General features: G+C 40.1%; 1 protein-coding gene across 3 annotated transcripts; it reads right to left on the bottom strand.

Annotated features, from left to right (window-relative positions):
* Window positions 1–223: 223 nt before the first annotated feature.
* On the bottom strand, window positions 224–27914 carry LHCGR (luteinizing hormone/choriogonadotropin receptor). Of its 3 annotated transcripts, none has more exons than XM_068940026.1 (11): window positions 27747–27914; window positions 19195–19266; window positions 15826–15900; window positions 13427–13501; window positions 12802–12876; window positions 12636–12713; window positions 9041–9109; window positions 8307–8381; window positions 7263–7448; window positions 4744–4824; window positions 224–1719 (listed from the first exon to the last, which is right to left on the bottom strand). In XM_068940026.1, exons 1-11 carry the CDS (start codon window positions 27884–27886, stop codon window positions 471–473), a joined length of 2175 nt encoding a protein of 724 aa, XP_068796127.1. In that variant the 5' UTR covers window positions 27887–27914; the 3' UTR covers window positions 224–470. The 3 variants fall into 3 exon arrangements, with proteins under 3 accessions (XP_068796127.1, XP_068796129.1, XP_068796128.1); XM_068940028.1 differs by having other exon boundaries at window positions 1688–2896; XM_068940027.1 differs by lacking the exon at window positions 224–1719 and adding an exon at window positions 2903–4536.

Below are 27914 nucleotides of genomic sequence, written 5' to 3'. Positions count from 1 at the left end.
TCGAGTTTAGTGCCCCTTCCTTTAACCCGCCAATGCCAGCACAGCTGATGGGAGGGTAAAAAGAAGTCAGGAAAGCTAGCCGACAGGCTTTAAATACCCCAGGGAAGCACATCCGGAGAGAAAGGAGCTAGACTGCAATCACTGTTTTGAGTAGAAGCGGCTATTAACTTCAAGAGCGCTTTGGAATCTAGTTAGTTTATGGGAGGTGCAAAGCTCCGCTCTTGGACTCCCCCAGCTCCCCCCAAAAGAAGAACTTTGCCTAACAATCGCCTTCCATATCTACTGTTACAACAACAACAACAGCAAAAGGGAAAATATCACTTTGAACCTCAGGACAGTTATGTTGTGTAAGAATTATTGATTGTCACTTTTATTTATTGCAAAATGTTCAAGATACTATAAAATAAACCCTAGTTACTGTGATAATTACAGCTGATATTGTAAAGTGCAGGACCTATTGCTGCTCCAGTTTAATTTTCTTTGTAAGATGTCTTGTCACGTACCGCTGGATAGGGCTTCTCTAATGCTGACAAAAGCAGCAGTGCTTGTGAGGCTTGGCTGGGGCCTGTGGCTGAGCTGCCGTTTTTGCAGTTGGAGGTATAAGCAGAGAAATAGTTCATTCTGTAAAGCTCTGCTCGGCTTTTACAACAACCGAGCTTGCTCATCAGTAGAAAGAAATCCCTTCGAAATGCTTTAGTGAAAATTGCATACAGAAATGGGTTTGCACAGGAGTTGACTGGATAAAATAAAACCAGCAAAATCTTGGAGTTTGTCACTGTGATGAGTGGTACTTTAAAGGCAGCAGATATGGCAAAAAAGGAGATAGGGGCCATGCAGGTAAAATCTGTGAAGATCAGTATTGCCATTCTCTTGGCAACCTTGGTATCTTTATTGGCAGCTACCAGCTCTGGATTTTGAACAGCTATATAAATCTTAATGTAACAAGCACAAATGACAATAAAAGCCACAACATTTAACACTAAGATAATCAATATGTAGGCTTGGGAAAGAGCTGTTTCAATATCCATGGGTAAACAAATACTGACCTTCATGTAACTGCTGACCCCTAACAGAGGCATCACTGCTATTAAAATGGAAAATATCCAACCACCAAGCATGATTGGTACAGCATGCCTTAGTCGTAGCTTTCGATCCAACTGCATTGCATAGGTGATTGTATACCACCGTTCTATAGTGATCACAGTTAGTGTATACACTGAAAGCTCACTTGCAAACACGGTGAAAAAGCCAGCAGTACTGCAGCCACTGCCCGTTTGCCAGTCTATTGCATAGTTGTAATACTGACCACTTGTTTGGGCATCGACAGAAGCAATGAGCAGCAAATAAAGTCCCATGCAAAAATCAGCAAAAGAGAGGTTGCACATGAGGAAGCGAGGAACAGTGAGCTTGTAATGGCTAGTTATCAGAACAAGGAGTACAGTGAAATTGCCAGCAATTGCCAGGATATTTATAAACCAAATCAGGATTCTGAGAAAACTGTATCCCAGGATATCTTCACAGGGATTAAATGCATCTGGTTCCGGAGTGCATGTGAGTATCTTAGGCTGACAAAAGTCATACTCAAAATCTAGGCCAGTCATTTCATTCTCATCGAAAAAAGCTGAATAGCTGTAAGGAGAGGTTTCTTCGTCTGTTGCAAACGGGGACATGTTCTTTTCTGCTGACCACAGCGATGTGTTGTAAGAATCATCTCTATAACTATTAAAAAACAACCGCCCACAAATAGCAGTGAACTACTTGTTACATGTTGCTCACATTCTTTTATAAAATACAACAGATGAAAGTTGTTTTAAAGCAGTTACTTTCTAGGTGTGTTTCTACAGAGTGTTTATACATAAAGAAGCCTTGTAAGGACACCTTTTTTTTGGGTAGCAAACTTGGAGAGCAGAAGAGGCCACGGTCACATCCAGAGGAATGTTTTCTAGGATTTACGTATTTGTAAGTGCTTTATCTTGATTGCTTTCTAAGTGAGCCCTCTTTCTACTGATGCCAGGAGAGTGCAGTTCAAACTATTGTAACACTTGAGTTGACAGAATATAAAATATTCTGCATATAGGTTTATCAGACAGTTAAAGAAGCCTAACTAAAATAAACTAAGGGTTTTAACTGTGCTCTCTTACTTTCCTTAGGAAATGCACTTACTGAACAAAGTCCTGAGAGTATGATGTATGATTTGGGAAATGCTGAGGAATTTGATGTTAACAGTATTATAAAGTGAGTAGAAGTGCATGGTTAACTTGATAGAATATATTGATGGCTAGGAATATATGAAGGTTAGACTGGACCCAATGCACAGGTGAAGGTGTAAATATAGCTTTGATGTGAGGCTGGGGAGTGGGAAGTGCACTTGCAATACTCTCCACGTGCTGTCCTCTGCCAGCTGCTGGGCAGGCTGTGGCTGGCCAGAAGGATGTGAATCAAATGCACTTTCAGAGACTAGTACCTAACCACTCCCTACACCAGAGAGGGAGGAAAGGAGAAAAATTTACTTCAGAGATTCTCAGGTTCAAAAACCTTCAGAGCACAGCAACTTACTTGCACAGGACCATGACATATTTAACCCATCATTTTTGTGAAGGGCATGGGGCAGCATGGAATGTGCAATAATAGCATTATTTTATGGAGTTTATCTTCCAGGTCTCAGTGCCTTCTATATACCAACCACTTGTCCTGTAACTCTTTGACTACACCTGCACAAAGCAGGTAGAAAGGTTCTTTCACTGTGGTAAGGTAGCTGTTAACAAATAATGACAGGCGTTGGCAGAGCAAATGCAGAAGCAAAAGCAGTGAAAGAGAAATGGCTAATTATACATCTTTTTAGGCGTTTGAAATAGATCTTTCTAATCTCCAGGTCATTAATAACGTGGAGATAAGCCTACAAAAGAAAAAAAAACATTTTAAAAGCAAGCGCTTGTCTCTTCTGATTCCTTGCCAGAATAGCTACTGATTTCACAATGACACAATCATGAAAATCATTAGCGTTCAATGGGAAAACATCCAGAGGATCCAGAGGGTAGTTTTGGGTCAACTTAAATACCTGCTTAAAGTTCCACTTCAACTAAACATGTGCATTAAATTATTTTCCTGGATCAAGGTCTTCACTTGCAAATGAGGCTGGGCTGCTTTTCAGATTCTTCTACTGAATTTCCCAATCTGTTCTTATCCTAACTGTTCTCTACTTGCATGAAAAACTGGCCCATGTCTTGCTTTCACTTGCTTGGCTTAAACTGGAAGAGCAAGGACTATGTTTGCCTTTGTTTATTTATTAGTTAAGAAAAAACAAACTGTGATCTTTCTAAGAGGCCATGTAAACACGCAGCCTGTGCAAGCTCTCTTTGTGTAATAATAGCTCTGGACTTTGAGCCCATTTTTATTGTTCCCAAACTTTTCTACCTGCAGCCTTTCAGCTTCAGAATCATGACCCTACTTCCATTTGCTTAATACAATGACTGCAGTTCTGCTTACGGCCCCTGCTCAGAGAATTGCTGGGATCGGGCCTTAGCAAAGCAAATAGGTTCAGGAACCAACCGACTCAGATAGATAAACTATTTATGCAGAGGAGGTGTACAACAAATGCTCATCTGAAGTATAGGGATAACGCGGGCTTAGGCACTTCTGATTTGTGTGATCCCATAACTCACTGGAGTGTCACTTCAGTTGCCTTTAAAATGTAACCTAATGGACATCTCTATGTGTACCTCCTTGTCTCACCTTACTTCTCCCAAAGCTATCCTTGATGGAGACTGTATGTTCTTGGTCTTGCTGACTGTCTGTACTTTGCCTTTTTGTAATCCTGAAGTGCTTCAGTTTTGCAACTGGGAGTAGAGCTGATAAGATTGAGTAAGGGAGGCACTCAAAGGAGTTGCAGGCAGACAGCAAAGGAGAAAAGATGATGAGAGAATCAAACCAGCTATTGCTTTATAAATGGCCTAATACCATCAAACAGCAAATATAACAGGCCCCAAGGAAATCATTATCCCAATGGATCAGTCGAATTTCAGCTGTGTTTGTGTTCGATTTTTGTGACTACGACTTTGTCTTTCTAGGCTTTGCAATGCTTGACCCTATGTTAGCGCTGAGGAAAAGTCCCAAGATCTCCTATTTAGCTATAGAGGGAGGCACAATTGCAAATCTGTAAATTTTTCCATGAAATACTGTTGTACAGCTTTTGTCATCCAACATGGCCAACGTGATTAACAACAGTTTGATATTAGCATTTCTTATTGTCCCACTGGACACTGTCAAACAAAAGTGTGATGATACGGAAGGACACAATCAGAATAGGTAAAACAAGTGTATCAGGTCATCAAATTTCTCTTAACTCAGGAACTCTTTTTGTACCACGAAAAACTGTTGACACAAATTACCTTTTCTATCAGCAAAAAATATTAACGTTGACATCTCTTCTTTGAATCACACAGCTGCAATTATCTACAGGCATGAAAAGTGTCCATGCAGGCCCTTAACTTTCGGAAATATTTAATCACTGTTTTGAAAGACTTTGGAGAATTCAACCTGGAGTGAGTACAACCCATGAGACTTTTTCGAACACCAAATTCACAAATGTTGATTTAATAATAGTAAAATTATCACTGTGCAACTTGTAAGGGTGACTTGAATTGGCAATACGAGACATGCTGTTTCTACAAAAATGCACATGAACAGCAGGAGGGGGGGGCCATATTTGCTATTTCCAGCTTCTGGATGCAGAGAGGTACTTACAATATTTCATTAGTTGGTTTCCTCATGGTGCTTTCGCACTCTTTGGAGAAGTTGTCAAAAATGGAAAGCAAGGAATTTTTTCTGAAATAAGGATGAAAAGAAAGTTGAGTTTCAGTCTAAATTTTGGGCAAATTCTCAAATATATACTGTAATCCTGTACTGAAATACTGTATTGAAATGGGACAGATTCTCAGCCATTGTAGCTGGTAGCACCTAGGCTGGCTTCTAGAGAAGTACGTCTATTCACAAGTGCTGGAAAGCTGGTCTGATATTCTTCACTTTGAGATCTGCTGGCAGACTTTAAATGTTGGAAATAAAGCAATTTGTAAAGTACGAATTTAAAGACCATGTATTCACCAAAATCTCTGATTTTGAGACCTGGAAATTATGGGTGAGGTACTCCACCAGTATGAATGAAAATAGCTTTGTCTCACCTTGTTGCGGTGACGGCAGAAAGATCCTGAAAAAACACTAAGCTTTTTTGTGTACTTTTAAGATAATCCAGACACTTGGAAACTTACAGAAAGTTTTATTTGCAGCAAGAGAAATAAGGTTTTAAAATACCAATATAAGCTTCTATCTGATACTTACAAATAATGGGATGACAACAGAAGTTGTTTTTCTTCTAATTTTTTGAAGTTGCGCTATAGCCTGCTTTTTGCTTCACAGTCATTCCAGTGGAGGAAAGTCTTGGTAACTGAACCCTCTCATTCATAGAGCCACGTAAGAGCACACCAGTATCGCACCCCAGAACTCTCAAGAATATTGAGAGTTTGTTTCCCTAATATCTGTGATGCTGACTTACATCTTACTGGCTAGCAGCTTCATTAGCAGCTATCTCAGTGACCAGATAGTGCAGTTCATAGGTGGTGAGGAATGGGATCTGGAGCAAGGTAGTAAAAATTGGGCAGGATGACTGTTTGTAGAGCACAAGGCAACAGAAGGGGCTAGTAGAAGACAGAAACAGGCTGCAGTTGTGTGGCCATGAAAATCCATAACTGCAGAAAGGCTCTTTCCTCTAGAACCCGGTGACTGAAGTCAAGAGGTCTCAGTCTCCACGGTCTTCTGCTGGCAACAGCAATAAAAACAGCCAGAAGCGTGTCTCTCGTTCCTCTACAGTAGCTAGAAAAATAATAGCCTGCTACTTGTCTGAGTTCCTCCAGTGGCAAGGGCTGTGCAGACGGGTAATGCGTAGGTAGTGGTCTGAACCCTGCTGATCGCCCAGTTGGAGGGCAGTAGAGTTTCCTGCTTTGGAGTCGTGTGTGTCTGTGTGTGTTTTTTTTTCCTCCAGTTTACTTAACGAAAACAATTACTAAATATGATAAAGTGACTTCCTTCAGCACCTCTATTTTTATAGACTGTGATCATATATTGCAAAGTAAAGTACCTAAAGACTAGTAAATATAAGAACTGTAGTTGTCTTTGCAACTTTAATTTGGTCCCTTCTTGCACATGTGCAATGGTAATCCTTACGTCAGAATGAATCAAGCACTCTTTTTTGCCCCAACACTGCTGCTGCACTTAATACACTGACAGACTAGCTCTAGAACTGAATTAGAGCTCAGTAGAGATGGAAATGTTTGACTGTAGGATCTTTGCTTTATTCCTGCAGAAGCAGGAACCACGTAGTAAAATGAGGTATGCAGAGAAAGCATAGTGCACATCTAATTTTGCTGTAAATAACTGGATTCGATTCCTGCCCTTACAACACAATTCTTATATGATGGTAGGCAAGTCACATGAATTGGGCTTCCCACAAATGGCTGCTTACTATGTCTTTTCTGTTGTCTTCATTGGAGACGCACAGACTAGAAGTGTGGAAGGCTCACAGCTTCAACTAAACTCATTTAGGATGGCTTTGGCTGCCTAAAGCCAAATGAGAGTTGATTTACTGAAATGAAAATGATAGAACATTAGCCCCAGCCGTCTCAGATTGATTGCCCCAAATCAGCAAATGCCAAGCTCTCCCTGGGCCACAGTTTCCAACTGTGAAATGGGAAGAATAGTACTGTCTATTGTTATTTGAAAGCACTGGAACTGAGCTGAGGGTTGTGTCAGGTACTTATTTCAGTAAGTGAGTAATTGAAAGCCTGCCTCTTCTACAAGGTCATCATATCCCCTGCATTAAATAAGCTGCATAGCTAAAGGCTACAGGAGGTTTTTTTTTTTTAGGATAACATGCTGTTGACGCTAATGGAAATATGTTTTCCATGTGCTAGAAGTCTTTTTTTTTTTTATTGATATACCAAGAGAAACGTAAGCCTTAAGCAAACTTAGAATAATGCTCCTGCTGGTAGATACTGGGCACAGGATGAGATCAATTTCTGCTCTAAAATAAGTGGAAATGAGATTGTCGGCTTTAGCAGAGAGCTGCTGTTTTGCGTGATGCCTTGTTACGTTCCACAGCTTTCTTGTAACTGGAATAAGGATAATCAAAGTTCTGTGAGCTGAATAAAGTAGAATTGTCATTTTGGAGTTTCTGAAGTACTGTAATACAATAATGTGCTATTTGGACTTACTTTTCTGTCCTTACATTTCTAAAAGCACAGCAGTGGCTGGGATAAGTTAAAACAGCTTCCAGAAGGTTACTGAATTTATCCAGCGGTGGCAGTCTCTTTAAAGAGTAAGATGATGTTGCGTTTAAGACTTGAATGGCCTCCAGTCCATAACTAGGCAGGGATTCTAGAGCCGTTGAAGAAATATCCCTACAAAATAAAGAGAACATTTTCTTTTCTTTTGATACCTATAAAAACACCGACAAAGCATGAAGTTGGATAACGGTGACTCAGCTTTTCATAAAGGCCTAAATCCACAAAGCAACTTCAACACTTGATCTCCAGCATAGACATACGTCCTTTCCTTTCTTGTCTGTACTCAGCTGATGCCTAGCCCTGAAGACATTAAAGTTCATGGCATGCCTGAATTGGTCTCAGCTGGATACTGATGAATTCCTGGCTCCCAGGCTTATGGCTAAGGTCAGCTGCTAGCAAAAAACTTGGCCTCTTTCTGCCTATCTGTCCCAAGAGCTTATTCCAGTGGGTGTTCTCGGAGCATGGTGCTTAGGTAACACGAAACTTTCCATCTGGAGTTTAAGTGCTTCCCTATCACACATGAGCCTCAGTTAGGCTAGGAGCTCACATTGTGCTGAGGAAGTTGAAACACGCTGCCACCGCTCTGAGGGTTGTGGCCTAACCTCTCTTTCTGAAAGCCGCCATGCACGGAGCAAGGGAAGGTTCTTTAGGCCAGGGAAAGAGAGGGAAAGTGGATGAATGTGACTCTCTAGATACCTTAACAGCTAGAACACCCACCTGGCTCTCTTCTTTGCTCCAAAGGACTGTTTTAGATGCTTTAATTAAACAGCTATTAGTTAAAATACATATTAATTAAAACACAACACTTCGTGGCATTGCACTGATCTGCCTTATCGTCTGTAGAAGGTAAGAGATCCAGTATCCATTCAGAAATAAAGCCTATTCTTCACTAAAATGGTGTAGTTTATTTAGCACAGTACAGTTCATGTGGGACACTTACAAAATCAGATAATAAAGTGGTTTGATACTTACAGAACATCTGGCCCTGTGGCCCCCCTCAAGGCGTCATTGTGTATTCTCCTGAGGTTTTTATTGTCCTTTAGAATTCTGTGGAACCAAACATTGTTAACTTTTCCGTCTTTTAAAATGATCCTTTTCTGGTCTCTTCTTCCCATCTATTTCCTCTTACTCCTCTTTCCCATCACACTATTTGTCATTGCAACCTCTGGTCTGAGAGTAAGCATATTTCTCATTTGACCTTTCCTTTCACTGATGCCATCAGACCATTATCATCTACAGTTAATCCTAATCACTTCCAACTTAGTCTGACTTAAACCAGTACAAGCAATAGTGTACAAAAATGTAGTAAAAGGCATTGCCAAAGCAGGAGTCTACTAACAAAGCATGTGAGATTGATTAAAACTATTGAGGTTTACAAAATATAAGATGAAGTTTCCTGAGTGTGGGCTACGTTTTCAAGTTTTCCACTACTGCTGCTAAGTTTAGGAATTTATTACATTTTAGTAATAAAGAAAAGATTTTCTCATAACTACGGTGTTCTGAGGGATGATGTTTCAAGAAAAACAGTAAATATTGCAGGATCAACAATTTAGTGGCAAAGGCCATTGACACCAGAATACGTAGTTTTCTAATGGGTATCAGGAAATGCAAGATATGGCCAGTTAAGCTGAATGATGAGCCTGTGTCTGTATTTGAAAGATGATTTATTCTTAAAGAAAAACAGTGAGAAGGGGAAACATACTCACAGTTGATTCAGCTTTGTCCCATTGAAGGCATGGCTGTGGATATCTTCAAACCCATTTTTATATAATTTGCTGAGAATAACAAAAATACATAAGGAAAACAGATTTGGGAAAATAGAAGATTATATTATTGTTACTACATGTTTCAATTCTTAAAACTATGTTTTAATAATTAGAGGGACTGGCTTATAAAGGACATAGGTGACTACGGCATATCGTAGGCATAACGACCTAATTCTAAAATTATGATAAAATTGCAGCTTAAATTCATTAAGCTCCTTATCATTTAGATGTTTAAGATAACTTCTGCTGTACAGAACTTCCCTGCTCTGAGCAGTTCAGTGTCTGTCTGGGCCTACCTTGTACTGAGACCCAGAAACAAGATATTATTCCAGGTAAGACCCTTGCATGAAGACAATGTGGAGGTAGGACACTTCTCTGTGAAGTAGAATACCTGGATTCTGTGGTTTCAGCATAAGACTGTATCCTACAGCTCAGAAAGCTTCCCAGATCAGTAGACTGTGGCTACGCTGTGCCTTTTCTTTCCATCCTTTCTATGGGAGCAGTGCCACATTGTAGACAGAAATGCAAGATTGCAAGGGACAGAGAAATGTAAGATGGAAAGCTATTCTAAAGCTTAGTGGGTGCTGCTGGATTGCAACTCCAGTGTGGACAGACGAATCTTCCTGCAGCCCAAGAGACAGCTTTGCTGAGAGGTGGGGGTGAGTCACTCATAGTTCGGTGAGCTATTAGCTCTTTCAAAGTAGTGTTCTGCTCAGTGTGCTGCCACGCTTGAATTGTGCCATAGAAACTTAGCTGTCCCCTGCTTCGCATAGGGAGACTAGGTGCCCACCCTCGTTTCTTGATTCCCCATGGTGTGAGCTAGGCAACCTTGAGGCTGGTCCTGCTACTCCTACATTCCAGCTACTTTCCTTCATTAGGAGATATAACCTATGGGACTGATTTCATTGAGAAAAATCCATTTGTGGTATTAAGTTAATGCTTCCAAAATCATCTTTACTATTCAGCCTTAATACAAAATTTGATGCAGTTTATAAATGACCCTTTATCTCTACAAAGGTTTTGTTGTCATTTTTCCACTTGTTTTTGGGAGGGCTGAAATTTGGGAGCAACAGTGGACTGACAATGCAGGTAGTTCACACAAGTTCCAGTTGATATCCACTGTGACCTCTTCAGCAATTTGGGGTTAACATATTGTAAGGCCAGCTGTCACCTCAGTCACACAAAAATACATTATTCCATATCTGCACCATTTTAAACATGTATTTTACTACAGATTACACCTCACACCTTCATATGAATGAATTGACAATAAGTACATTACAGTTTCAGTGCACCTTAGTTTTAAGACTAAATCAATGTGACAGCACTCAAATATGCTTGCTGGGAATTAATGATTTCCTTAAAATTCACCATGAATATGCAGCCTCAATTCTCCAGGTACCCTCTTCCCACATCCACATGAAATACTAACTGATGGAAAGACTAAATTAGCTATTAGTAATGCAAAGCGTTACTGTAGGCTGGATTTACCCCTTTACAGATTACTTGTATTTCATTAGACTATGCTGCAACACTTGGAATTATTTCAGCTAATTGCAGTTAATTACACAGGATGGAGTTAAAGTGCAAGTCTACAATTAGGAAGCTGCTGATTCTCTTCTTCTTGTGGTGAGTTCCTTATCATAAAATGACAGGAGAAAAATGAATCTATTGGCTATTTCCTGACTGGGAGTTAGATGTTCTTCCATTTTATATACTTTGGGGTTACAGTAAAATTCTTAAGCGTCTTTCTCAGTCTCTTATATTTTAAATTTCTTGCACTATTAACAAAATCATTACTTTACTGAAGTTATTTGGAGAACTTTCTAGAAGAAAAGACGCATATAAAATAAAATGATGCTCTCAGCTAAGCAAATGGTCCTCTTTAACACTGTGTAGGAGTGGTCTTCAATCAGATTTATGTTCAGTTCCTCTAACAGTTTACAGGGGTATGGGTCAATACTGTGCACAAATTACTGTCACGCCATCACATCAGCCTGATGAAGGGCCTAATCCAGTTAACTACAGTACTTGCTCCTGTGCGCTGCTAGTTAGCGTGAACAAATATCTATCAAGTTTTGTGCTGGGGTTTTGGTAAATGCTTTGAGCTTGTGTCAAGACAAGGCTCCCTGTTTGGATGCGTACTGCATTTTAAAAATCAGTCTGGTCTGCTAAAGTTGGCTCTACTTGCGTCCAGATCGGTGTTGGTTGCTGCAACACACAACAGGTGGCTTGCTGCTGCCCTCTATTGCTCCGACGGTCCTTCCTCAGATGACCTGAATTTCAGGCACATCCTGTGGAGAGGTGGTTCATGTGCATTTTTTGCTATTTGAGCATTTCTTAGTGGAAATTTTTGTGAGGCCAATGCACTACAAAATCCGTATAAGGTTTTTGCTCTCTCAGCAGATGACACCTCACCTTGGCTTTTGTGTTCCTGGGGTGTGGCATCTTACATACCATTAAGCCCACCTGTCTCATAGATGGCTCGAGCAATGAATCCACAATTTGCTAAAAGGAAAGTCTTTACATGGAGTCTTATAGGAATCAAAGTAAGCTGAGCAAAGAGAAATCATGTACCAATTTGTTCTCTCCTTTCCTGCTCTTTGCTAATACAAGCACATTGCTGACAAACAGCTCTTTGAAAGAAACTTGCTGCTATTACAGGTAGATGCAACATATTTCATTGCTGCCAAGCACTTATCACTGATGGCGGTAGAGAACTGGGCCAGTTTTTCTTATATGATCAAGTATGCTTTCCCCCCTTTTGAGGGTTTCAGTCCAAAATTGCTGCTCATTTCCCTATAAAATTACGGTTAGAACCACACATGAATTTTTTCATAGAGAAAAGGAGGTGGATGTAAAATGCACCAAATTCTTGCATCTACATTTTCTTTTTAGGTAAACTGCTGCAGAAACCCCCTGAAGGCATCGAGGGTTGATTTTCGTTTCCCAGTGATGCCTGAGGAAATAAAGCACAAATGCTGAATTTCTTTTTTTTCTTACGGTGCCAGAGTAGATGGCAATTGCATCTGCAAGTTCTGCTGGGATCCTGCACACCTGAAGCTCAGCAGCGTTACTTGTCCTAGTAGCCAAGAAGCTGGCTCACCCCTCAAGCTAGAGTGTAGATCAGTAGTGTTAGTCTGGCCTAATCATGAAAGTACTAGTTCAAGAGACCCCCATCCCTGAGGGAAGGAGACAGACTTTGGGATACAATTGTAGCTTTTGGAGTTTATGTCCTGATGACGATAGTTTTAAAAACAACGTTGAATGGAAGATGAGGACTTGGATTCCTCTTCATAGGTTCCTTCCTAAGTGAATTTAGCCTTGGGAAAAAACCCTGCTCGGAGCATGTCTGTAAAAGCTACCATCAGCTGAAAAGCAATGCTCTATGTCCTAGGCATTTCAAATTTAACTTGCATTCCAGACGTGTATTGTAGGGGGATTCATTTCAAGAAGTTTATAAAGCACAGCTACTTTCCTCAAACAGAAGCATTATCTTCATGGAAGGAACTGCAACTATGACTGTTTTACTCACAGTGTCAGTGATTCATTGTTCATCCCTTGGAAAGCATTTGGGGGTATAGTTGTCATCCGCAAATTATCACAGAGTTCCCTTTAGGAGGAAAAAAAGAGTATTTTTGTCAGCAGTACAGGAACAAGATGGAAAGGCTCATACTGGGTTAGACTGGGTCTCCACTTACAATATAAAATGGGCTTCTGACGAGAAGATCTGTGTTAGATCTGGAAATTCTCTTATTCCGGTATTACAAATGCTCCTAGAGAAAAGCATAATTGCCATTTACAGGAGAAAAGGTTTCAAGAGTGGAAAGCAACAAGACGCCAACTCTGCAAGTACAAGGTTAACAATGCATTAAAAGGTGAGTGGAAAATATGATTTTTAATTTGGCTTCCATTGTTTTCGTAAGATCTGTAGGAATTATATATGTAGAATTCTCAGACAGTGTCCTGGAGAAGCTGTACATGTTGTTTCTACGTTAAGCGCAAAGAAGAGAATTTTAATTACCCCTTTTTGCATAGTATCTTGTCTATCTGAAAGCTTTATTCTAGAAATAAGCACATCACAGAATTAATTAGCACACTTTACTAAAGTTTTGTCCATTACTAGTCTGCCCTAGGTTAATTTATTTTTAAGCCTATTAAAAGATCTCACAACTGGTTAAATGCACATTAAAGCTATGGTAAATGAGGCGTGTACTTTTAGCGTGCTGTAATGCATGAAAAGCTTCTTCATACTCCTTTCTGTAATTTGTCTCCTCCTTTAGAGAAAAAGGATACAAACAGAAAAGAAACAGAACTCTTTCTTACAAGTATTTTAGCCTTGGAAGGTTTTTGAATGCTCCATCCTCAATGTGCAACAGATTTTTTGTGTTCAGGATTAATCTGTAATGAGGAAAAAATACTTCAGTAGTGTAATCATTATATATTAGGGAGGGACTTGAATTTTGCTAGCAATTGGCCTGGTCAGAAAACAGTCAAGTGCAGAGTGTGATAGAAGGCTCTTACGCTGCTAACAAACATTCTACAAATATACTACTAGCACATTTTAAAGCAGTATTGATAATAAAAACAAGTTGTAATTGTTGAATAAGCAACAAAAGTAGTTCCTGAATTTACATGGCTCACTGCGTTGGTAAAATTCAGTTTGGGTATCTTGTTTACGGGTGTGAGTTAGCATTTTGCCATCGTCTGCAGGCTCTCTGACACAAGAACCCTTATGTGTCTGTGTCTGTAGCACACCTAATACGATATGGTTCTGCTCTACCATGGAGGTTCAGAGGCACTAGCACAACACAAACAAGTTAAATTATCTACCACATTCAGGTTGATCCTATATTAGGACCTACCAATTTGGATCTTTACAAAGTGCAGTTTGGGTCAGGTATTTTGGTAGCAGCCTCAGTGGTTCTTCATATACCCTAGGAACTAGGCAGATATGCAGGATTTAGTTACTTGCTTGATGCCAAGTGCACTGATAACTGTTGCGTATCTTATTCTTCTAAATCATATACACTGAAATGAGACAAAGTTGGCCTCAAAATCCTGAGATTCTAGGCTAAAAAGGATAAGAAAAGCTCTAACTGAGGAGCTGTGGATTTGTTTCACTTTGGCAGATGAACTCATTGCTGCTGAACTCTGTTACTCGAGATATCAGTGCCAGGAGCTCTTATAAAATACTATCATGATGAGTGTGCCTCTAACACGTGGTCTTAGAGGCGTGGCTGAGCAAGGAATCTGAGCTCTTTGCATGCCTAAGTGTGGTGTTTGCCCTGCAATCATACCCCTGTGCATCAACTCAACTTTCCATTATGTTAATGATGCTTTGCCTAGCCAGGAAAGGTAAGTCCTCAGATGGTTTAAATTGTTAGGTCACCACGGGCTTTATTAGAGTGGTGAGATAGCACCAGATTCCTGCTTAGATCTGCAGAAATTGGAGATAAGTGGAGATAAGTGGAAATGGAGATAGGCACGTGAGAAATACTTTTTGCTGGTGGTTACCCAAAGAATGGGACAGGCCCTCTCAGTAATATCTGCAGAAAGTGCTCCTTGACTATCTGGTGAACCTGTCTCTTGGCATAAAAGTACAATGGCTCTAGTCCTGCTCCCTCTCTATGCGTGATTTACATAATTCATAAGTTTTAGCATATGAATTTGCAACAAGAGTTCAAATCCAAGAAGTACATTGAATCCGCCTACACTGATTATCCTTAGAAAATGCTCTTGAGTGCAGCTCAGGACATCAGGCCCTTGCAACGTGAGACCTGTAGAGCATTCAAGATTCAAACATATCTTTTTGCTGGTCTCCTATAATTCTCTAGTGGTCTTGTTTAGTTTGTTGTTTTGGAAGATAGGCAAATGACAAGATATCTATGAACTGTACATGAATACATCAGGCCAAATCTTTTATTCCTCAGCTAAACCCACCATTGATTCCAGTGGAAGCTGGACCCAATAAGAGCTGGACAAATCTGCATCACTTGCTTATGTGAGCAAGTAACCAGCTTCAAAGTAATTCACTTATTATATAAAAAAAAAAAAAAGATTTGTGCTCACTCAGTTGCACCATTTTTAAGCGAATCACTGATCATGCTGTGTGGAAAAAGGCAGTAATGAAGTACTGTATCAGATTTATAGTTTCCAATCTCACAAAATGTTTCAGAGCGTTCTCCTAGTCAGTGCTTTAACACCATACTCTCTTAGATGCCTGTGCTATGCAGTTCAAGTTTAAAATCAGTACATGTTCTGTTTGAGTAATATTTTAGCACTCAAAAGAAGAGCTATGCATACTAAGCAGATTTATTTAAATATTGTAAGGCTTTGAAAAGTGAATCTTCAAAAAGAAAAAATGACATCTTAGAATTTTTCTCTTCTGTTGTCATCTCAAATTATTTTCCTGCTTAGAAGGCTAGACACTGGCAGTAGAAGTAGACATAGAGCTCCACTACTGCCATTGAGCTCACTGAAGGCAATGGGACTTTTTATACAGATGGATGTCTTTGCATGATTTAGATCTCCAAGGCTTGACTTTATAAAGTGTGCCCTATTTTATATGGTACTTTGGAGAGAAATGTTTCTCATCGTAGGTCTAATCCAAAGCCAGCTGAAGCAAGGTCGGAAGATTTGGTCCAGGAATACTTCTCTGCAGACTGTTTACTCCTTGAGAATCCTAAACTACAACATGGAAGTCGTTTTTAGCTGATGCTTACATTTCAGACAAAGTGGGAAGGCTGTCAAATGCACTAGCTTCTATTCTTTCTAGAGAGTCGCTCTGAGAGATTTCACTGTAACAAAAAAGGTAGACACAAAGCAATACATTAATGGAAGAAATATCATAAATCAGTTTTCCATTTTACATTTGTCTTTTATATATGTTGGTTAAAAACAAAACAAAGCAATTCGTGTTTTGCAGCAGTGTCAACGTCTCATCTCAGAAATCTTGAGAATCTATTCCAGTAGGGGTTGAGAATGATCAGTATTTTGCTGTATTAACCTTTAAAAATGCCAAGCCTTTTTGATAAGTATCTCCATAACAGCCTATCTGCATTTTTCTCAATAAACTGTAGACAATGTATTGACTAGGGGCTAGAACTAAGATAAAACAGAGTGAGTGCAAGCCTGTTGCTCATATGATTGGTCCCGCTTACTGATTTTTTCTACGTGGGTGAGGGTGTAGATAATGCTTATTATTCTTCAGAGGCTATCAAGTTAGAGTGATTGTCATCTAATCCACAGACAACATACAAAGACAGAAATATGCATTTAGTGCGCTTTATGAATAATTTTTGGTGTTAAATGCTGCTTTCATTACATATATGCAAACTGGCAGGAAGTGGCTCTTTTTCATAGTTACATAAATCAACATGAATGTTTTTGTAGGCATTGTCAGATTTTGATGTACCGATGCCCCTATTCCACACGTGTACTACGGAACAGCCAATGTTGTATACAGAGAAAAAAAATTCCACTTATTTGATGCTCGCTGAATGCCTGCCAGATTAAGATTCTAGAAGTTACACAAAATTGACCCCAGAAAGTAGATGGTATATATTGATGCATATATGGGGAAAAGGTCTTCAAAGCAGTGTTTTCTCCAGACAGAACTGACTGGAAGGGCACATAAACTAAACCTAAGGTTATATACACTGTCAAGAAAAAAAAAAAATTTTCTGAACAACTGAGATACATGTACAAAATCAGAGTTAGTGTTGTCACAAGTCCTGACAATTATCTTATTTAAATAATAATTAGAAGAAAACAATTTCTATGGAGATTGAATTGTGATATAAAGACCTTTAGACAAGGATGACTTGTTTTTTCCTTTTGTGGTAGTAAAGGGGAATGCATGCTAGAAATCATATATTAAATATGTATATATTTCTTACAGAAAAATTCATGATTTTTCCAATAATCACTTATGAAGTTATCTAACTTTCTGGATTGTTATTTTTGCTATTGCAATAGTTACAGGGGAACAAAAAATGGATGCGGAACAAGTGGTCTGCTGACTGCCTGATCCTCTAAGACTCATGAGCTTAGCGTTATGCACTGGGAAGGATCAGACTCCAGTGACTACTCGCAGAACCTAAAGTGAAGGACTTTTTCAGGTCTGGGATCTGAACTGCCGTCCTTCCGTGTGATTCTGTCTATCTGCTACTGGCTTCCCGTTTGTCTAAATGCCTTATGGCAGTGAGAATAATTTATCAGTTAATTTACAGTTGGTGATGAGTTGCCATATAGATCATTTAGAGATTTATAATTCAAAAATATGCATTTTTCAAAGAAACACTAAATCTCAATAAAGTTATGAAGTGTTATATAGATTTATTTCAGCCACAGACATTGATTTCTACACCTTTAACTTGGAGAAATAGATTAAAAGGACACAGAAATCAATTAAATTATCTTTATGGAAGGGAAATGTCAATTAACAAAACATATGCTCTGTGAAGACGAGGTTATGCATGTAGTTCGGGAAAGTTTAGCCTCAAATCGCACAGGTAAGAAAAAGTTTGTACATTTAAGTTGGTCTGAAAATGCTAAGTTCTTGTTAATCATTAAGGTAAAAGTGAATATAAGAATATGGTGCCACTGGATTGTGCTATATTACTTTATTGCAGTTGAACACCTATGGACATAGCTTATTTTGCTTTCTACTCGCTAGAGCTACAGAAACGCACAAGTTCACAATTTGGCCGCGAATGTTTAACCAATAAGCATTAAAAGCTAAGGTAGTCTAGTTGAGTCTATTCAGGCTTTTGCAGTACCCTCATCTTTCAAGTCTTTTCCTTCAGGAAACGCGCTGCAAAAGGGTTTCCTATTTTCTCTTTTCTTCTCCTTGAAGAGAAATTATGTAACATCTAATATACATTTTAACATCTGAGACACTACGTGCTTTTTATTGGTGAAGGCAAGTCTAAAAAGTGCACCTAGAATAGAAACCGTCACTATCTGTATGGCTACTTGGATCCTGTGGGAGTTCACCTCCTGTACTGGATTGCACTGTTCTATCATGAATTTTGTCCTTTAGTGAACACTCAATGCCAACAAAATAAAAAAATAATAAATAAAGGGGATCCAAACCTGCCATCTTTCAGTTGGAACAGTGACAGAAATAAGGGCAAGATTGGCCAGCCAAGCCTTCTTACCTGAGCCTTCGATATACAATAGATACAATACCAAGGGAAGGGAAGCGATAAAGACCTGATGTGCAAAGTTACAGTGCTTGCAAATTGTAAACTGAAAGATCGAAGAAAGGGTTCAGCCCTATTGCTCCCCTCCATGCAGATAGTTCTTACCAGCTGCTCTACTCATGGAAATTAATGCATGACTCCTGTCAGTAAGAACTACACGCATAAATAGGTTTGGCTACTCAGTTAGCAAGGTGAAGTCTAAATGAACGATCATGCGAATGTTTAAGCCCGTGTTTACTTTCCAGTGAGTACTCCTAATTAATTAACTGGAATTATTTCCGATGAAATTTAAACAAAGACAAACCTTTGGAAGGTTCAGGTGAAAAAATACTAAATTATAGCTGCATAAGTTTTCTTACTGTATTTGGAAAGTCTATTGTCATCAATAAGGCTAAAAACACGATGTGTGATTTTGTTTTTCTTCACAAAAGTGTGCTGTTGTGGATATGAAGTTTCATCTCTTGGTGCAAAATAGCGAACAAATATCTTATTTGGTTATTACATGAATGCACATGACGGAATACTGCAGTGATAACACTGCAATGTGAAGTGAATAGAAGTCTATCTTCTTTACCACTCAAAAGTACCTATGATCAACTATTAAATTATATCCAGTTCTCTGGGATATGATTAATGTTTCATTATGTGATCTTTTACAACTGTTAAAAAATCATGTATTTTCAAAGAACTTTTTATAATATATTGCCTATAAGAAAAAGATTGCTATATTTATGCCTCTCCAGTGTGGCTTTTTTTCACCAAGGGTATTTTTTAGCAATCTATTTTTAATTATTGTAAAATTGCGTTATCTATTATGAGAGTTTATGATAGAATTACTTACAAGAAATTACTGAAAGGTCAACGGAAAACATGTCGTCAACTTACATGATGAAGGCATCTCTAAGTCCTTCAAAGGCGTGTGATGGGATTACTTTTACAGGGAGGTGAGTAAATGATCTGCAAAATAAAGAGAGGGAGGAAAGGATTTTAAGGCATGGGGTTTCCTATTTTACAAATGAACCACTGCAGTGGGTAGAAGAGCAATAAAGCAGAAGGCCGCTTTATTTTGGCTGCAGTCCTTTGTACCTTTGGGGCCAGATCTATGTGATCTCTGTGAAGCTGAATTCTGAGGATACTGAGTCACTTCCTTAACAGTACAAAGCTGAGACCCATCACAGACAAACTGATAATAATCATAAACTATTAGACAAATGAATAGCCTGATGGAAGTGAGTTGCTGCAGATACAGTCAACTGAAGCTATACGCTAGCCTCAAGAACTGAGGCTATTTAAAGTTAATTAATTCCTCAGGGAAAAAGTGGCTTTTACTTAAAACTTCCTGTTACTATATAAAACATATTTATCTGCATCCTCTGGACCATGTTCTTCTCTCAGTAGTATCAGTGTAATAGTGCAGTGTGGCACCCTGACTTCACTGGCAATATTCCGGACACGTACAAGTGCAAAAAAGATCCAAATCAGGCCTGTTTCTTTTTTTTTTTTTTTTTTCACTCTCTCTTTTTTTTTTTTTTTTAAATCTCATCAGTGTGGTTTGCGGATTAAAAGCAAGAATATATTTTTCTTTTAATTTTTGTAATTACTCTGTCCTCACTGAAAAGTTAATAATGATGTGGGAGATATATCTATATTTTAACATTCTCCTCCACATCCCAGTAATCACAGTACTTTTACAGGCCAATTTATCTAGCCATGACCACACTCTCCCTGATAATGGCTATAGGAAAATATTTAACATATTTCAAGACATTATCTTTGTGCAAACAGATAATTGTTCTGTTTTGCTTTTTAATTAAAAATATCACAGATATTTGTTTCTCATCCTCAAAAACACTTTGTCAAGGTCTTTGACCAAAATATTTCCACATTGTTCATAAACCTTACTTTTTCCTTTGTTGTCCTAATCCTTTATATGAAGACACTTAAAAATGTCTAAGAACTTCTTTGTGTGTGTATGCTATGCCTACCCCATATAGTGGCAGGCTTTCACACGTACCTTTGTCTTGGGATTAAGAATCTGGATGTACTAAGATGTATGCACGCTTGTCACGCTGCTATGATTGGGTCATACCAGTCTCGATAGATGCTGACATGTCGTGCTGTGCGCATGCAGAAGCTTTGTTTACACCAGAAACAAAATTAAGTTATATGTCTTGAAAAATGTGCTGCCACTCAGAGGACTGAAATTTACAGAGAACCCTGCAGTAGGAATCAATATTCTGAGCCAACAGGAAAACAACTTCACAAGAAAGAAAAAGTAGCAGTTGAGGTAGCAGAAATTACTCCTTCATAACCCTGGAAGCCTGAACCTCTTCCTAACTGTAACATTAGCAGTGGCTCTTTGGAAAACAAGATATATCTTTTGTGAAAGCATTTACAAAAATATTATTTTTTCAAAAGAATTAGAAATGTTATGGAAAGTAGGTTTTTGACTACACCAAAATCTGTGGCCCAAACAACTCCTGCCTACCTGCGATGTGCCAGTGAGCAGCGTGGTTATTGTAAATTCCCGTAATGCCTGCCTAGGATGGACCTGCTCCCCACGGAGTGCCTGTCCCCCTCCACCGACTGCAGAAAGGTGATGCCAACAGTGCTCCTAACTTAGCCATGTGATTAAATTTAAGTGGGATGAACCAGCACTTTAATATGTACTGTAGTTAAACTGCATGACAGCATTTAATCCATTCTGTATTTCAACTTAATTGGTTCTTGTTTTTAAATTCTTGTGAGTTCACCCTGATGGCTGGAAGCGTGAACTCATCTGCACTGACGTTACCCAGTCCCATTAAACATTGCACAAAACAGCAAGATCAAAAGACGAAAGCAATTCATAATTGGGCTTCTCTCTTAATCCTCAAAATTCTGGAGTACGCACAAATATACCCTTCCATGTAGGTAAAAATATCTTAAATTCACCTAAAAGGTGAAAGATGTTTCCAGCATTGTTCTTATCCACTTTACCTCTGTGGCTTGTATCTTAGCCCATGCCTGTGTTAAACAGAAACATGCTCATTTAGTTGTATTGTTTTATACTCAAAACATTCTGAAGAAGTTTTTTTAGCTTGCTGAGCCAAATCCAGCCTATGTATAAGCTAGGCCTTATCTCATGAGTCAAAGTCTGTGCTATTGAACACGACTGATGTCTTTGATAGCACAGAACGAAACTCAAGCAGGTACTGGCAGGAATTAAATATTGATTTCTTTCTGATAGCACTCAGATTGTGACACTCAGATGTGACCAGTTATTCCTCTCTCAGAAATAAGGAAGCTTTTGACAAAAAAAAAAAAAAAAAAAAAGAACAAACTGGGTTTTACAAAGCTACAAAGCTTTTATACATCTAACTTTTCTATGCTACCAGCCTGACTTCTACATCCTATTGAAAGGGCTGCATACATTTTTAATACAAGTTACCAACACCAACTTGAAACGATGTTTTTAGTTACAGGATGAACTTTTTTGCTCTTAAGAAAAACTGTAATGCTTCTTTCATGTTTAACACATCATAACTTATCTCCTTGTACTTACTCCTTTCGTTTTACAGCTGACAATACTGTAGCACAAGATCATAACGGCCAAACTTTTTAACCTTGGAACTGGCATCCAGCCAAGAAAGGCAGAAAGGCATGGAGAGAAAGCCAGCCTTTTTGGCATTGATAGTCCCTAACAATTCCTTAAGTCAAGCTATTTTTTCAAGATATATAATTCTAGGCACTAAGGTTTGAAATTGCCAGGCTAAATGCATATAAGACTATCCAAGAATATGGGGAGAGACAGGAAGGGCACTTAGATTTACCAAATCTTTTCCTTGCTTGGTAACCAAAATACTGTCCTTCCCAGCTTTGTTTTGAAATCATTAATAAAGAGTGGATTTTTCAAAGAAATGGCTACTCCCCTGTTACTAGGATTACTGTGGGCAGCAGAGACCATGAGAGACAGGCAAAGAGCAAACTACCCCTGTTTCCCTTACAGTAAATATATAGATGTAGCGGTAAGAAAATGTTTACAGAGTGGTCTGTTCCAAAGATACACTGGCATAAAGCCATGATCATCCTTTTTCATCATTCTGGGATACAGAGGCAACAGAGGCAAATCGACTAGACTTGACAGCAAACTATTTATATCTGCTAAAAGATACACTTCTGCTCCAATAGTACCATGTAGACTCGATGTCCACGAGAAGCTGTTGGAAGCCTAGATGCACACAGACCGCATGACCCCTTGCAGTCCTGTGGATGAAGAATCAAAGCTCAGCTCACTCACACTGGTGAGTAAAATCTCTGCATTACTGAGATTGAACGTTTGAAAAAAGTGATTAATTGAACTAATAAAAAAAGAGCACTGGCCTTGCAGCAACTGGTATGAATGTGTTACTGTAGCTGGGTTGGCTGTTATATTTTAGCATTGCTATTTTGTAGGACTTACCCATAATACTGAGCCCATAAAGGTGAATGCACAAGGTAGATTCTCGCTGAGAGTGGAAAAATTTTATTATGTTGTATCCTTGAACTCAACTCAGTAGAATTGAGAATATTGATTGAAAATAAGATTGAAAAGCCACCATTTCCCCTGGATTTTTATCAGTTTCTGGGAGCAACGTAAAGTATTGACATTGACTTTTAAAGCCCTGTATATTAGGCATTATCTACTTGAAATGCTAGATAAGATGCTGGATATCACGTAAATAGCCAAAGAATACTTTCAGCTAGGTAATGATGGGTGACAGATTATCTTCTATTAGAGACACTTTGGCCCTGAAACTGCATTCCTCTGTCAATCCAAAAGAGCCAAATATGTCCACAATGAAGACATAGTAGGAATGTCTACTTGTTCAGGCTTTTGCCCAAGAGCTCCAGATTTGGAGCTTGAAACTACGCATGTGTAACTTGTTATAACATTGAAGCCCTGCACACAGGTGCATACACTCAGCCATAACAAAGTAGACCCTACTGTGAAATGAGATTTTCAAATGGTCATAAAGACATTATGTATCCAATGCCAGTTATAGAATAACTGGAGTTGGATGCCTATTCATTTAGACTTTGCTAAATCAACAAAAGTACGTATGGGCACTATGAGACTTCAAAAGAAAAAAAAAATAATGTTTTATATCAGTATTTAGTGGTGTATCAAAGATTATTTTTCTGCAGAGGTTTAGAAGATGCATAGCTGCTATAGCCAAAACAGTATACAAAGGTGTCTGGAAAATGGAGGTTTTATAGTGTTTGTGTAACATCCAAATTAGAAACGTGAGTCTGAGAAAAATATGATCAATTCAGCACCATAAAAAACACATAATTCTGCAACCTGTTGAAGTCTAATCGTTTTGAAAACTCTTCCAGCAACAACATGACATGGGAAGAATAACTCTGGTAAATAAAAACTGCTGAAATTTCCCTAGAGGATTTATGCTTGAGCTGTAACAAATTATCAAAAGGGTGTTTGGAAGCACAGAGCATTAAGGCATCAGGGTTTGAATTGCTCAGGTAGAGCCGGAATTACATTTTGACACTTATTTTCTTGATTTGCCATACTAATAACTAGGACTTCTCCGAGCTCTAGTTTTCATGCTAGAGTGGCACCAGTGTAAGAATGTGGGCACCCCAGGATGTGTTGTATTTTGTTAATGAGGAGTTAGAGCCTTGGGGGAAAAAAAAAAAAATCTGTAAGGCTGTAGCAAAGTAGCAAAACCTTCCAAATCGTGGCAGGAAGAACAGGAAAATAAAGAATCTGTTCAGAACTTGAAAACAGTCTTAGTTATGCCAAATTCGGGAAAATTAGCATGTAGAGGAGGTGAGATGGAAAGACTGACTTACAAGGGAAGAAAGAATAGGAAATTATGGTTTGCACAAAGCCTGATCTGATATATGGTGGAGCAGCATGCCAGGAACTGCGTTGGAACAATCTGGAATAGCATTTTATTCCAAAACTATTAGTGTACTTGTAAGTGCTATTTCACAATTCTTTTGGTACACCTAGGTACAAACACGACTGTGAGGTGACAAAAGTAACTTGCTCTTGCTCTATGTCTCTCACACAGAGCTATCGACGGGGAGATGAGAGCTAGAAAGATATCGGTAAAGCATGGAAAGACAGAGCATCAGTAAAATGATAAGGCTCAAAAAGCCTTACAGGACAAAAGAGTAAGAAGGAAGGGGAAATAAGAGCTGAGAGCATAAGAAGATGCTATATGAAGATCAAAGAAAGAGGTGAAGGGAAAGTAAAAGAAATGGAATAAGAACTAAAAAAAAAAAGCAAGAATTCATGTGCGTCTGTTGGGTTAGACTACATCTATTGGTACAGTTTTGCAATTGTATGTTTAACGGTATGCTTTCTATTAAAAAATAAAACAAAATGCAAAGTAATGGAAATTTAGTTGTATATTTCCAGGTTCTTTACAAATCAGGTTGGATGTGGCTTGAAAGTAGGAGCTATAGCAGTTGGAGAATTTAAAAAATAAGACATTAAGATACAGAGCGGGGCTGACTGCATTCTGGGCTGCTGCTAATGTAGCATAGTCCTTCAGACAGCTGCTGGCCATCCTTAAATGAGATCATTTGCCCCTCTGATATCTCCCTATTATGTTTGCATTGTGAAAAGCAGAAAACGCAGTACTGGTATGCTCACTTTCCATTGTGGGCAGTATGGCTGCCTAAGCGGCTTTTTAGTTAGGGGGTGGTGTCCAGCTTTTGCCAGTCTTTATGGCAGAGCTGTAAAATACCAGAGTCCTAAGGGTTCTGTTCAACTCGGAGGAGTGTTTCCCTTTCAAGAGCAGCTGGAGGGATAATTTCAGCAGTTATGAGCTACCATATCTATCCTACTGACTGTCATCCAGTGACTTCTGCTGGTGTTGCTGGTGTCCTGGCTGCTAGCCAGAGCAGGCAGCAGAAGGGATATATGTCACTCTGGGCCAGCTTTCTAACTGTGGGACTGCTACGTTACACAGCAACTACTCGCTAGATCTCAGAAACAGTGGGACAGGGTAGAGTTTATCCTGTTTGATGTTCATGCATTTCTGGGGAAACTGCACTGTGGAACAGACCATAGTAGCCTACAGAAAGGATATGGCCCTTTCTGCACCAAAGCAAAAAAAAAAAAAAAAAAGCAAAAAAAAAGGCATTTCCAGGATTTGGAAGTGGCTGTGCAAATGCAGTTTGAAAGATAGATGAATTTTTTTTGAAGTTTGACATAAATATTTCCTTTAGAAGACTACTGAGCAGACTCTTAGTTGAACTCTCTTCTGACAGCATCACCAGCCTAATAGTTGCACTTTGTGAAGAAATGTAAAGATTAAATGTTATATTGAAGGCTGGAGGGAAAAATTCTTCCCTTACTCTTGCACGTAATCTAGCCCTGTTAATCTGAGTGAAGTATAACCAACAGCAGCCATATGCCCATTATCTACTTTGACCTCGATCAGCCCAGGTTGGGATGCAGCTACTTCTCGAGGCAATAGATGGAAAAAGGACAAATGAGAGAGTAAACCAAAAACGCAGGAACCCTCCCCCACCCCACGCAAGTTTAGAGCTTTTGATAATCTCCCTTCCTCCCTGAAATCAGGGAAGGGAGCAGAACCTGTACTGTGATGTGGTTTTGGACAGACGTGCATTGTTCTAACAGCCATACTGAAGCCCTACAAAAACTAATGCTCCCTTTTGTTTCTGCTGCTGGGATCCTCGATGCGACTGATCCAGTGCCTGCTCTGCATGTGCTAAGAACACCGCGCAAGAAACGTGCTGGTTAGGATAACTGTGGAGAGGCTCTGCTTTCTCTGACACTAAAGTAACACAGGGAAGTGTGGAGGAAACTATTTCAGGGCAGAGACATTTCTAAAAACTGATTCTGGAGAAACAATTCATAGGAATCTAGATTTCTATAAATTAGTGTTTCTTCTTCATACCGATTCTCAAGTTGGGCAGAAAGGAGATAGAAGATTAGGATAGTATCATCCCTAGGGAATTTCAAGAGCACATCAAATTTACAAACAAATCACATGAAAACAGAAAACATCAGCTTTGTTACAGAAAGAGGCATAATAAGAAAAACCCTGCTCAATTCATGCCCAGATAACCCAGGGAACCTAGAAATGGCAACTATGCTATCTGTTGTTTGTCTAATCCCATATTTTGACGCCATGGTTGTTTAGAGAATCAGCGCTGTAATTCAGCCTGTAAACAACACAACAACGCTTGAATACATGTGTGTGGTAAAGTATTTGGTCTGCTCTACTAGATCATGGGCTGGGAATATGATCATTATCGGAGGGAGTGGAGTGAGAGACTGCCCGTGATTCGCTTTTGGTTTAATCCCAATCCCCAGCGGAGCATTAGGCAGAAAGATACGATGGAGCACCCAACAGCGATCCAAACACCTGCCGAAACTCAGAGCAAGTTTTTTACTACTGGAGTGGGAAACGGAGTAGGCATGAATCTGTCAACGAGTTGGACCTCAAAAAGAGGCAAAAAGCAGGACGACTCACTCAGACATTTTAACACAGCTGGCTTTAAATCGCACAGCCTTTGTGAGACAGATAGACATGCAAAAGCAAAACAAACACAAAAGGGAACTGACAGAAGGTTTAAGACCAAGTATTAGCTTTTTAATCTCATTTCCTTACAGTTATACTGACCACTACAGGCCCTGTATGTTTTTTGGAACATGAAAGGCAGTTTTTGCTTTCTGCCATAGCAGGAAAATACAGAAAGTTCAGGCAACTGTACCGTTGGCTTTTGCTGGCGAGTCTGGGGGAATACAACGCTCTCCTTGCGGCTCTGAGACCGCTACGTTTTCTTCATTAAGAAACTGTACTGAAAGGACCAGCATCTTTCTTAAAGAGAAACCCAAGGCTCCGAAGCCTTGTCAGACCTCAAATCCTCGGTCCTGTGCACGGCATGTTTCGACACCGGGGACTGTGGCTGAAGTAAAACACACGGTCCCACCTCTGCGGGACGGACCAAGCTCCAGCGCACCGCTAAGCGCTCTTTGGCAGAAAGCGCCGAGTCCAACGGCCGGTGAGTGACACGGCCCGACCTGAAGTTACCAGCCCGACTGCGGTCGGCCCACGGGGCACCTCAGCGCGGAGCCGCCTGTGCCTCCCTCCTCCCCGGGCCGCCTACCAGAGACGCGCCCGCCCAACCGTTACCCGGGGGCACGCACCGGGCCCCGCACGGCCCCCGCCAGCCCTCCTCTGCGCTCGCCTGAGGGGAAGCCCTTGGCGCGGGGTTCACGCTGCCCTCCCGCCCCTCCGGCTCCTGCCCGGGCTTCGGCTCCGTCCCGCAGCGGGGACGGCGAAGCGCCGGCACCGGCGGCCCTTACGCGGCGGCGGCCGTTACGCGGCGGCCGTTCGGCTGCCGCCGCGGGGCTCCCCCACCGCGCCGCCCCTGCGGACCGCACACGCTCCCTCGGCCCCCGCGGTACTTACGCGCGGGCGGGGGCGGGCAGCGCCCCCTGCCGCGGCGGCGGGCAGCGCAGGGCGCCCTGCGCGCAGGTGCAGCGGTGCGGGCAGCGGGCGGCGGCGGCCAGCAGCGGCAGCAGCGGCAGCAGCAGCGGGGGCAGCAGCATGTCTCCGCTCCTCGCCTCCTCGCCTCCT

This window comes from Struthio camelus, chromosome 3, assembly GCF_040807025.1.
Source record: "Struthio camelus isolate bStrCam1 chromosome 3, bStrCam1.hap1, whole genome shotgun sequence".
In the NCBI taxonomy this organism is placed as follows: domain Eukaryota; kingdom Metazoa; phylum Chordata; class Aves; order Struthioniformes; family Struthionidae; genus Struthio; species Struthio camelus.
Note: the sequence above shows the minus strand (reverse complement) of the source record. Positions and strands in the feature narration are given on the sequence as shown.

Bases quoted from the DNA above. Each gene is read 5' to 3' on its own strand.
- LHCGR (XM_068940026.1), bottom strand. From the start codon at position 27,886: ATGCTGCTGCCCCCGCTGCTGCTGCCGCTGCTGCCGCTGCTGGCCGCC. The intron at 13,502-15,825 runs GTAAGCATCAGC...TCCTCATTACAG, and splicing joins CTTCCCACTTTGTCTGAAAT to ATTAATCCTGAACACAAAAA. The intron at 12,714-12,801 runs GTAAGTGGAGAC...TTCCTCCTAAAG, and splicing joins TCAGAAGCCCATTTTATATT to GGAACTCTGTGATAATTTGC.